Source organism: Mustela nivalis (assembly GCF_964662115.1).
Source record: "Mustela nivalis genome assembly, chromosome: 4".
NCBI lineage: Eukaryota > Metazoa > Chordata > Mammalia > Carnivora > Mustelidae > Mustela > Mustela nivalis.
In genome coordinates this window covers 136,089,883-136,102,411 of record NC_139023.1, presented here as the reverse complement: position 1 = coordinate 136,102,411, position 12,529 = coordinate 136,089,883, and the positions used below count along the sequence as shown (strand labels likewise).

Sequence of the window (12,529 nt, the reverse complement as noted above, 5' to 3'; positions counted from 1 at the left end):
TTGTTGCTTTTGGTCTCTCCCCTCCCCCCACAACTCAAAGAGCCTTCTTTAATATTTCTTGCAGGACTGGTTTAGTGGTCATGAACTCCTTTAGTTTTTGTTTATGTAGAAAACTCTTTATCTCTCCCTCTATTCTGAATGACAGCCTTGCTGTATAAAGTATTCTTGGCTGCATATTTTTCCCATTCAGCACATTGAATATATCATGTCACTCTCTTCTGGCCTGCCAAATTTCTGTGAACAGATCTACTGTAAACGTAGTCTGTCTTCCATTGTAGGTTAAGGGTTTTCCCCCTTGCTGCTTCCAGGATTCTTTCCTTATCTGTGAATTTTGTGAATTTGATTATAATATGTCTTAATGATGACTGGCTTTTTTTGAATTTAATGGGAGTTCTCCATGCTGCTTGGATTTCAATGTCTGTTTCCTTCCCAAGATTAGGGACATTTTCAGATACATGCTGAACTATAAGCTGTATCAGCTATAAGCTAACCTGATGTTCCCTTTTCTTTCTCTTCTTTTTCTGGAACTCCTATGATATGAATGTTATTGTGCTTTAAAGAGTCACTGAGTTCCCTAAGTCTAGATTTGTGATCCAATACCTTCCTTTCCTCTTTTTTTCAGCTTCATTATTTTTCGTAATTTTATAATAACTGATTCATTCCTCTGCTTTGTCCATTCTCATCATTGTATCCATTCAGTTTTGCATCTCAGTTATAACATTTATTTTGGCCTGACTAGTTTTTAGTTCTCTTATCTTTTTAATAAGGGATTCTCTAGGGTCTTTTTTGCTTTTTTCAAGCCCAGCTAGTATTCTTATAATTATTGCTTTAAATCCTGGTTCAGACATCTTACTTGTATCTGCATTGGTTAAATCCCTGGCCATAACTTCCTGTTCTTTCTTTTGAGGTGAATTCCTCCATCTTGTCATTTTGTTTGGGTCACTATTTTGTGTGTGTGTGTGTGTGTGTGTGTGTTTATTAGGAAAGTCTGTTTTATACTGGCTCCTATGAGTAATAGCTGTATTAAGAGGTAAAAAGAAAGAAAGAAAAAGAAAATAAAAGCTAGTTGTGTTTTGGTCTGCTTGTTAAAAAAACCTAGATCCCATTCCCCCCTGCTCCCCACCAAAAAAATATTCTATTTTACCTAGGGTTGAACTTTTGCAGCTCTCTATTATCAGGAGACTTGGTGCTTGCAAGAAGTTTGTGCTACTCTTCTGGGGGTGGGTCATGTTGTGCAGATTCTCAGGTGGACTTACCCTGTGGAGATACACCTGAAGCACGCTGGGGTGGGGAATGGGGCTGATGTAAATGACTCCAGCCTCCACTGGGTGGCACTGTTTTGCTCACTGAAGTCAGTCAGTTGGGGGGAAATGTTGGGAAATGATGGTGCCAGTCTCTGGCTCTCTTGTCCACAGAGCAGGGAGTTTGCATCTGCTATTCTTCAGAATGCCCTCACAGAAGACCAAACAAGTACCTCTCTTGTGTTTCTGGCTTCTGTCAAACCCGTGCCTTCTTCACCCTGTCTGCATCGGAGCTGTCTACCTACCTGCCAAGTCGCACAGTACTTCTGTGTTTTATCTCCGGCGAACAGCTGAGTTTCACAACTCCAAATTTTAGAGATCTGTGGGGTAGGGACCCATGCTGATCCCCTGGGGGGAAGATCTTGTTCCACTGTAGCTGGTGCCAGTTTGTCCCAGAACTCAGTTGTGCAACCATGCAACTGTAAAAGTTTGTGTGTGTGTGTGTGTGTGTGTGTGTGTGTGTGTTTTAATATTTTATTTACTTACTTGAGAAAGAGAAAGCATGAGTGCATGAGTGGGGGCGGGGGCAGAGGGAGAGAGAGAAACAGAATACCCAATAATCAGGGAGCCTGAGGTGGGGCTCAATCCCAAGACCCTGGGATCATGACCTAAGCCAAAGACAGGTGCTTAACCAACTGAGCCACCCAGGTAGCCCTCAACCATTCTAAGTTTATTGTAAAGTCTAGCCAAAAAGCTGGCACCAGGGTTTGTTGTCCCAGTTGGTGTTTTTGTTCCTATGCTAGGGAACTGGGCAGCATGTTGGCACCATCAGTGTTTTTGTCCCTGGAGAGGCTGTGTCACTTCTCCCAAATGCACTCCAAGCAGGGAAACTGTTTCTCCCTGTGTGACCTAGGGTATCCTTTGACCATGCTGCCCACTCCCAGGTCTCCACATTTCTTTCCCACCAGAGCATAGCCACGCCCATCTAGGGCATGATTCTAGAGATGGGGTGGACCACCAAGACTTCAGACTTTGTGTTCCACTGTTTATAAAAACTTGTGGTAGATAGTCAGTCTCCTTTTTCCAGTCAATGGTTTCGGGGAAGAATTTTTCTTGTGCAACCCCTGTGTGTGCGCTCTCTCTCTCTCTCACGTCTCTGTGATCAGGGCTCTCTCCCCTTCACAACACCTATGATTCTCTTCTCCCCCAAATCAACTCTCCTCTGTTCTGCCTTCCATGATGTGGCTGATTTTCTATCTCTAGTTGTGTAGTTTTGCTCTCTCAGTCCTCAGATCAATTTCTTAGGTATTCAAAATGATTTGATATTTAACTAGCTGCGTTTGAGGGATGAGGCAAGCTGAGGGTACCCCTACTCTTCTGCCATCTGAACTTCTCCCCACATCTCTGTATTGAGTATCAGCTGCATTAGTCTGCTCAGGTTGCCCTAACAGCTGACCATACTGGGTGGTTTAAACAAAGAAATTTGTTTTCTTACAGTCTGAGGTCTGGGAGTCCCAGATCAAGGTACTGAAGAGGCTGGTATCCAGTGAGGCATCTTTTTTTGGCTTACAGATGGCTGTCTTCTTGTTGTATGGTCACATGGTCTTTCCTTTGTTCATACACTCTGCTGATATCTCTTTTCATTTAAGAACACCAGTCCTATAGAATTAGGGCCCCACCTTTCTGACCTCATTTAATCTTAATCACTCCTTTAATGCTTTATCTTTAAACACAGTTACTTTGGGAGATTAGGGCGTCAACATTTAAATTTTGAGGGGATACACCAACCATGGGCCTGCCACTGTCATGAGTGCTTTGGGCATGCTAGTGAACAAAACAAAGATTATTCTCCTCGTGGAGCTTATGTTAAGGAGAGGTGGCGAAAAATAAATAATAATTATATATAAATAAATTATGTAGTATGTTAGAAGGCAGTGAGTGTTATAGGAAAAAGTAAAGAACAGGGGGAAAGGATCTGGGATGCTGGCATGGGCTTTGGGGTGGGTGACAGTTTTAAACAGGGCAATCAGATGAGGTCCTCCTGAGTAGCTGACATTGAGCAAAGCCTTGAAGAATATGAGAGAGTTAACAGTATAGATAGGTATCTGCTTTTGTTATATCTGGTGTTTATTCAGTTAAGATATTGAGAAACCTTGAAAGACATAATTTAGAGTCAGATAACCTTGGTTCAAGTTCTAACTTCGTGTGACTCAGGGCCACTTAGCTGCTGCACTAAATTATATAACCAACACTACAATTTTAATGAATTCCAGATGCCAGGATATTTCAGAGCTGATTATCCCTGTTTTGGATGAACACTGAGAGAATAAATTACTGCAAGGTTGAATTTGAACCCCATTCAGGAATCATTGTCTAATTGCTAAACTTACCAGATATGTAGTTTCCCCGCCTAGCCCCAGAGGTGTTTCATTGCTCCCTTGGTTTCACTGCAAGGCTACAGTGAAGTACTTTACTTTGGTGAGGAAGATCAGGAATGACCTCGTTAATTATGTCGATAAATATGTCAGTCAGAGGCATTCCAAAAGGTTTTTCATTTGAATGTAGGGATTAGTGTACTTCGGGTGAGGAAAAGTTGATGAAATTTAGCAGCTTTCCATTAATGTAACATACCGAGAAATAAGTATTTAAGAAGCATGCCTAGACTTGCACTTTGCTCAGCAACCAAAAAGATAAACACATAAATAAATTCTCTCAAATCTTAATTATCCATATTAATAAAAAATAAAAAATATCAAAGACTAACTTATAGGAAATCTATAAACTCTCACCACAGAAAGGGAAAGATAGCAGAAGATAACAAAAGTATAAAGTAGATAATACTTTAGTATATATAGTGGATGTACCCTCCACTTTTTAAAACAAAAATGTAAATAGACCAGATATAATTTCTTAGATTCCCTTATTCTGTAATGAAATTCATCTTCTATGTTAGACCCTGGACTGAGCTCTGCAGGGATAGTAGCAAATAATCTGGTCCCTGATCTTCTAGGGGATTACAGTCTAGTCATCAAGAGAAAAAAATAAACCAATACAACCTAGTGTGTCAAGGCCATGGTAGCAGTATGCACAGGGGATTCTGGGACCCCAGCAGAAAGTACCTAGCCCAGGGCAGAGGGTGAGTGTGACAGCAGAAAATGTTTATAAGAGCAGCCAAAGCTATACCTTCACAGTGTCATTCAACAAACATAATTAAACAATCTTGGCATGTTAGATAGATACTTGTGCTGAACTTTCTGGATGAAATGCAGTCCATCTTTTGAGGATTTAAATTCTGGTAAGGGAAGCCCATATAAACAAGCTCACTAATGTGTCATTAGGTATTGAGGGGGAAGTTATGTAAAGAATGTGGTAGCAGCCAGAGTCCATTCCATTCTGTTTAGGGTTAGTGGTGTGAGGAAGTGTACAGTGTCTGGGAAGATGAGCAGGCATGCAGCTTGCGGAGGGGAGAGTCAGGACATGGTAGTAGATGGAACACCCTGATTAAAGGTAAGGGAGCAGGTACAATTAATTCGTAGAAGTACAGGTAGTTCAGAACTGTGGGAAGAAGGGGGAAAGGGAATAAAATGGAGAACAGAAACAAGGTAAGCTTTGTATGCACTGGGAAGGTATTGGTTTATTCCATGGACTTGTGGATATTTGTGAGGCAAAAATACGATAAACTTTCAGGGACCGAATGAGGAAAGCAGAAATCTAGATTTGAAATCATTCTGGCTTCAGCGTGGGGATAGATGAGAACGGAAAAGCACGAAGGTAGGAGGTACCCGTTACAAGTTTCACGTTAGTCTGGGTCCCAAATGAATCAAGATGGTATAAATGAGGGAAAAAGGGAGAAATGTGAGAGGAGAGATAACTTTCAAGGCTTGAAGACTGTATGACAAAGGTATTTTAGAGGAAAGGGGCCAGCATGACTCACTTTCTTCCATTGGTGTGATTGTGTTATTAGTCAAACTTTTCCACACAATATGGATTATTCAGCAGAGGTAGAGTTTAACAAACGTTGAGACCTTTGAGGGTATAAATTGTTCAATGGATTTTTTTATTCCTTGAGTTTAAGTACTTCATTTCTTAATGCTTTAATCTGCTTTAGTGTAATTTTCTAGACTAAAGTAAAGTAATGTCTTCAACCTAAATTAACCTGATGTATAAAATGCAAAGATGTATGTAAACCTTTGAGTTAAAAAATACTGAAAAATGACCACTCTTGTAATAATATGCATATTAGACAATATTAGATTACTGATGCTAGAACTTTTATAGTTTTTATGTTCTCTTTCAAAAGAAAACTAGCACTGTTATCATGGGAACATAAGCTACAGTAGCAGTTTACCTGAAAAAAAAAAAAAACTGGTTTCCTCCTATGGCTAAATTCAACTAATATAACTCGTAGTAGTATCTTCAATTATTAATTTATTCTACAACAGGGGACTACCCTTTATTTCATGTATTATAGCTGTTCAAAGACTGAGGTTTAGAGATGGAGTGAATTTATAAGAGCTAACTCTACAGAGAAAGTTTTATGATAGTGTTTCATCAATAATGCTCAGTTGACAAAGTAATTGCTATTTCAGGCCCTTTTGGCCTGAAGAGTTTTTGTTCTGAATCTGTGGTTTAAATGCATAACAAAAGAAAGGATCTTTAATGGTACTTGCTTTGAAATTAGAATGTGATTACTTTAAAGCACTATGGATAGTTTTATTGCCTTAAACTATTTTTAACTGCCATTCTTTTTTAATGGTCTCTATAACAGCATGCTGTGAGAAGAAAAGCTAGTACAGAATTCACTTTGGTTGAGAGTTAGGTGAAGACCTGTGGAGAAGTGCAGGAAAGATCTTATTTTTTTGACCTAGTGATCATTAGCTCTTTCTATGCCTTCCCTAAAGCTTGACACAGGGGTGTTTCCAGTACAACATTTTTAGCCTAATTGGACCAACTAGCAGTGTAAGACTATCAGAACTTTCATTTTATGAAGCTGAATGATTTTTGAGAAAGGACTGATGGAGTAACTGTAAGTGTGAACATGCCTCACACATAGATACGTCTTTCTTATATTCCTTAGAACATGTCAGAGGCATAGGAACTGTTTCTGACATACATTAGAGTCTGAGATCTTTGTAATCTGTGAGACTGAAAAGAATAACAGTATCTGTTTTCTGAAAGGGTTGTGATTTCCCAGGAGTTTTCCCTAGAACAGGTCACGATGAAGAGACCCTACCCGGCCATACATGTTCTGGTATGCGTCCGCAATCATCAGCCTTTGTGCATTACAGCGTTGAGTTAGAATGTCGATCAGCATGTCTTTGTCACAGCCTGGAAAGGAATAATATTTGAAGATTAGTAAAGTTGCTACTGTGTAGTTTGTAAGAAGCCATTATCTAAGGATCAAAAACTATGTTGCAAGCATTATCCCTGATGGTACTTTAAAGCAGTGAGCAATTTTAACTAAAATTGGAAATCACAGAGCAACACTTGATGAAGGCTAGTTTCCTCCTATCTCTCATTTTGGTGCTATGCCTACAGATTTTCCTTTAAAAAGATCCAACTAAAAACTACGGAAGAACAAAAAATATGGTCTTTCTTCAACCACCTCTCCAACCCACCAAAAAAGGCTTCCTTGACCTTCAAGCTGATTAGTATTTAAATGGGCACAACATCTTTCTTATTTTACAATTAAGGAGATGTAAATTATAATGAACATACATTAAGACAAAAACAACAGGTACAGTTCAAAACCTCCAGAAGAAGGAAGAGTCACGGAGAAGGAAAGTATAAAAGTACAAGGGCTGTGTAACCTTCTGAGATACTGTGTGAACCTCTTATTGTTGGCGTGGAATGTGGACTCTTTTTCCTATAACCAGGGCTGATTCTGGGAAGTAGGAGGCCTTTATTTCCTTATATGCCAACATACTGTATTGGTAGAACACTGAAATATGCAACAAGTTTAAACAAATTTAGCTCTAATTATAGTCATAGTAGAGTGACCAAGAAGGCCTTAACATTTCCCTCAACTTGACTAAAATTTAGACAAATTTCTTTCTGACTGAATGCCTCTGATCCCCCTTTTCTGAGAGCATTTACTTTGGAAAACTTGTAACTGTAAATTTTTCTTTACTCTTTTGGGATATAAATCTGCCAATCACTTGCCAGTTTTACAATCCAGAAATGTCTTTCCCCAAAGATTGGGAGCCATCTCTTTGAAATATAATCATCAGGAAAGATAGAATCCCTACCTCCTAGTCTCCGTGGGAGGATAGGAACCCAACTTTCTCAAGAACTAATTAGCAAACACAGATGTCCTAATCGCATTGACATACACCCCCAATTCCCAGTATTCTCCAATACTTTTCAACTAGTCCCCCACCTCCCTCTGTCTTTAAATACTCTCTTGCCATTTGTTTCAGAGGAACTGAGTTCTTTCCTCTATTGTAAAGTCTTGATTTCTATTGCAATTGTCTTGAATAAAGTCTTCCTTGCCTATCTAATTCTGTATAGTACAATTTTTCTTGGACAAAAGTAGATATTTAATGAAGAGGAGAAAAAGGAATTGAATATTCCTAGGATATTCAAAGGAATTGAATATTGCTAGGATATTAAGCAGATCATCTTTTTGGAAATTAAAGCTATCCTGGATGCCCTTAGGTTCTTAGGAAAGCTGAGTCAGGTACTGAAATATCCAGTGAATGAAGGCTAGTCACCAGGATTTACATACATAACTATGCCCTGTGAAACAAAAGGGAGAGCAGGATGTTTTACATAGGTGAGAGGAATGATCTGAAGGTATAAAATGGGAGGAAGGAGGCATAGAGTTGGCTCCAAACACTGAGATTTATAGTTTGTGAGAGGCATGGAGCAACATATGGCCCTGGACCTAGCTGGTTAATGGCCTGGACACAAAGGACACTAAATAGTTCTATGGAGTCTGTTAACTGCATGATGGGAATTCCAAAGGCAAGACATTTTTAATAATAAACAGAAGATTTTTCAGTTATATCCATTGTCAGTTTTAGGAGTCAATTTTAAAAAGTTGTCTTTTTGTCACCATCTTTGCTAAGGATTTTTAATTAAAATAACTAGAAATCAATTTTAAAAAGTTGTCTTTTTGTCACTATCTGCTAAATTATTTCAGTGTTTTCCTTTTCTGAAAGAGTTAGTAAAGGTTTGTGGATTTTTTGTAAATGGCAAGAGACTTAATTTTGTTAAAAAATACTCATATTTTCATTTATGTTGACATTTACTTTGTTTTTATTTTGTTTCTTAACACATAATGGCTAAATTAAATAAATGATATTGAATTTGTAAAACAATTTATAAACATAGAATTACTTTGTATTCAGAAAAATTATTGTACTCACAATTTTTAATAACATTTTATTTGATTAGCTTAGATTTCTAGATACAAATGATATACTCTGCACATAATAGGAATTTTGATTTCTTCTTTACAATCATTTTAAATTTTTCTTTCCTATCCTGTTGTATTCTGACAAGAATTTCTAGATAATTTTTGTTACCTGGTTTAACAGAAAAGCCTGGTATAACAAACCGTAGCAATATTATAGGTTTCTATGATACACAGTTGATTCTTGTTATTTGTGGTAGTTTTCTACAAAGTTGTTATGAACATTGAATTAATAGAGATTAAACTATTGCTCTGCGGGGGAATATACAGTTAGATTTCTGTAACCTCTGGTCACAATATTTTTGTCAATAGAAATGCCATTTATAACATGTATGTTTGTTTGTCAATGTCCTTATAAAAAGAAGCCTGTCTCCTCAGCATTGAATTCTGTCTTTTTCTCACATGCTTTTTTCCTGTATAAAATTTAGGAGATGTTTTTAAAGAATAATCTTAAGGAGGTATTCTATATCTTACTGATCTACAGAACTCGTTCAGCTAAAAGTGTAACAGTTTTTATGCTGTATTATCTTTTGAAACATGCGAGCCATCTATCACTACTTTCAAAAGAGAGCTGATCACTACTTTTTATATTATCAATTATTATCTCATGAACTCACAAATTTAGCTGCTTTTCCATAGCTTTATAACATAGAACAGATGTTACTTTAGCATTTTTCTGGACAGCTTCATCCATAATCAGTGAATTTAATCTTTTTTTCTGGATGTACTATGTACTATATTAACATAGCCAATAGCACTAGAACTTATTTCTGAATGAAGCTTAGCTGATGTACATATCTTCTCAATAATATTTCTTCTTGTGCTTGGGAACTCTTGACAGTACTTCAGCACAACATTTGGGAGGCATTTTAAAGAACATAATCATCAGCAAAAAATATAGACCTACAAAAAAATATGTAGCATTAAATTGATCACAAAAAGGATACATTTATAGTATGAGAACTGAAACAAGAAGACAGAATATCATCTTGTCTAATCTCAGCTGGAATATGCACTCTGGTAACTCAAAGTTTACACATCTCTCCAAACATCTGTTAATGACCATGAAAGCAATGCAAATGTTGATTTTGGTGTTATGAATGAATTTTAACAAGTAGGCAAATTGGCAAGTGTGGAATCTGTGAATAATAAACATTGACTATATAGTCAAATAGGTAAAAGGAGTTTACTAAACAAGAAAATAATTATTTCTAAAATTTCAAATTATATCTGAATAGCACTGAGATAGATGATAATGGGATAGAGGAAGATATACTATGCTAATATATTGGGGAAAAAAAAACAGAGCTGCTTTATTAATTTTAACACAAAAGACTTCAGAAGGAAAATTACCAGGGATAAAAAGAAGCATCACATAATGGCAAATGGATCAGTTCTCCAAGATGATATTATAAATCTTCATATGTGTGAGCCCAATAAAAAAGCATCAAACTACATGAGGCAAAAACTGATAGAACTGCTAGGAGAAATGGATGAATCTAATATTTTATCTGGAGTTTAATACCTCTTTATCATAAATGAACAGATCCAGAAGGCAGAAAACTTATAAGAATATGGTTGATCAACAACATCATCCATCATCAGTCAACTTACTATCATTGATATCTATAGAATATTTCATCCCAAACCAACAGATTATCTATTGTTCTCAAGCTTACATGTAATGCTAAGATAGACTTCTTATAAAATACACTTTAACTGCCGCCTTCTGATGGCGCATGGGAGAAGAATGAGGCACAAACAAGTCAGCTGCAAGAGAATGGGAGTAGAAAAGATTGTCATCCCCTGCTCCCATTCTCTTTCAGCTGACTTGTTTGTGCCTCATTCTTCTCCCATGCACCGTCAGGAGGCAGCACTTAACCAGTTTAAAATAATAGAAGCCATGCAAATTATGTTCTTAGACTAGAGTGTCATTAAACCAGAAATCAATAACAAAAAGATAGCTGGAGAACCCTAAAATTCTTGGGGATTGAAAAACATACTTGTAAATAATACATGGGTCAAAGAAGGCTCAAGAGAATTAAAAAAAAATTAAATGAAAATGAAAATATAAGCTATTAAAATTTATGAAATGAGGCAATGGAATACTTAGAGGAAAATTTATGGACTTGAATAAATATGTGGGAAATAGAGACCTAAATTAACTAATATAAACTTCCACCTTAGGAAATTAGAATAAAAGAACAAAGTAAGTCTGAAGTAAGCAGAAGGAAGGAAACAATGAAAATCAGAGTAGAAATTAATTCAACTGAAAGCAATAAATTAATAGAGAAAAATCAATTTATCTGAAAACTTATTCTTTGAAAAAATCAATAAAATTGATGTCCTTAGCCCAGTTAACTCAAAGAGAGAGAGAGAGAAGATACAATTACTAATATCAGAAATGAAAGAGGGTATGTTACTGCAGATACTATGGATATGAAAGATAAGAAAGGAATACTAAGAACTCGTAAATTCGATACTATAGATGAAACGGATTAATTTCTTCAAAAACACAATCTACCCAAACTTACACAAAGAGAAATAAACATATGAATAGACATATCTATTAAAGAAGTTAAACACAAGTTAAACTTGTCAAAACTTGTCAAAACTGGCCCTGTTGGGTTCACTGGTGAACTCTACCAAACTTTTAAAGAATAAAATTATATGATTCTTTGTTTGTTTCTTTATGGTCTCTTCCAGAAGATAGAAGCAGAGGGAATACTTCCTAAATCATTCTATGAAGTTATTATTATTCTAATACCAAAATCAGAGAAAGCATTACAAGAAAGGAAAGCCATAGACCAATATCTGTCATGAACACAGATATAAAAATTCTTCAAAAAAATTGCAAATTGAATTCAACACTGTATAGAAAGAATCGTGCATTATGACCAAGTGGTGTTTATTTCAGGTGTGCAAGTCTTATCTCAACATTTGAAAAATCAGTTAACATAATTCATCACATCAATGGAATAAAAAAGAGAAACTGTTGACTGTATCAAGAGATGGAGAAAAAGCGTTTTACAAAATCTAACACGTGTTCAAGATGAAGACTCTTAGCAAAACCTATAGGGAACTTAAAGGGGACAAAGATCAGGAACAAAGCAAAAATGTCCATTCTAAATAGCACTGAATGTTCCAAAAAATATTAATTTTGACTTGTATGTAGCTTTGTCAAGAATTAAGAATGTAGGTTAAAAGTAGTTCCAGTTGTCCAGCATCTCACATGGATGATTTGGAAATTACATATGTTAATTGAGACAAAATAAACAGAGTTATTCTAAGGCTGCACAGATTGAGAAAGTAGTTTAAATGGTAAGGAATTAGATATTGGACTGAACTATTAAGGACTATAACTGAAGGTTATTCCCTTTTAGAGTGACTGGTGAATTTTTACACAACTTAAGGCAACTATTGTTAAAACTACTCATTTTCATTTGCTTTAGAGTATTTTTTTGCTTTCTGATTTTTGTAAGAAAAATACAGCAGCTAAGTCAAAAAAATCAACAAGTGGAACTACAGCATCAAACTAGAAAGCTTCTGAAGAGCAAAAGAAACAACAGAAAGAGGGGCGCCTGGGTGGCTCAGCCGGTTAAGCCTCTGCCTTCGGCTCAGGTCACGATTTCAGGGTCCTGGGACTGAGCCCCACATCAGGCTCTCTGCTCAACAGGGAGCCTGCTTCTTCCTGTCTTTGCCTGTCTCTGCCTACTTGTGCTCTGTCTGTTAAATAAATAAGATCTGAAAAAAAAAAAAAACCAAAGAAACAACAGAAAAAGCAAGCTACAGAGAGGGAGAAAATGCTTGCAAATCATATACTTGATAAGGGATTAATATCTAAACTCAATAGCAGAAAAAAAATAATCTA

The 12,529-nt window shown here is 36.6% G+C and overlaps 1 protein-coding gene across 1 annotated transcript in view; it reads right to left on the bottom strand.

Moving 5' to 3' along the window:
• The window catches only part of ANXA10 (annexin A10), a 117,871-nt gene that overhangs the window by 65,018 nt on the left and 40,324 nt on the right, over window positions 1–12,529 (bottom strand). The window contains exon 3 of the mRNA XM_082727292.1: window positions 6,475–6,569. Coding sequence (XP_082583418.1) covers window positions 6,475–6,569 — 95 coding nt within the window. The remainder of the gene's footprint in view (window positions 1–6,474; window positions 6,570–12,529) is intronic.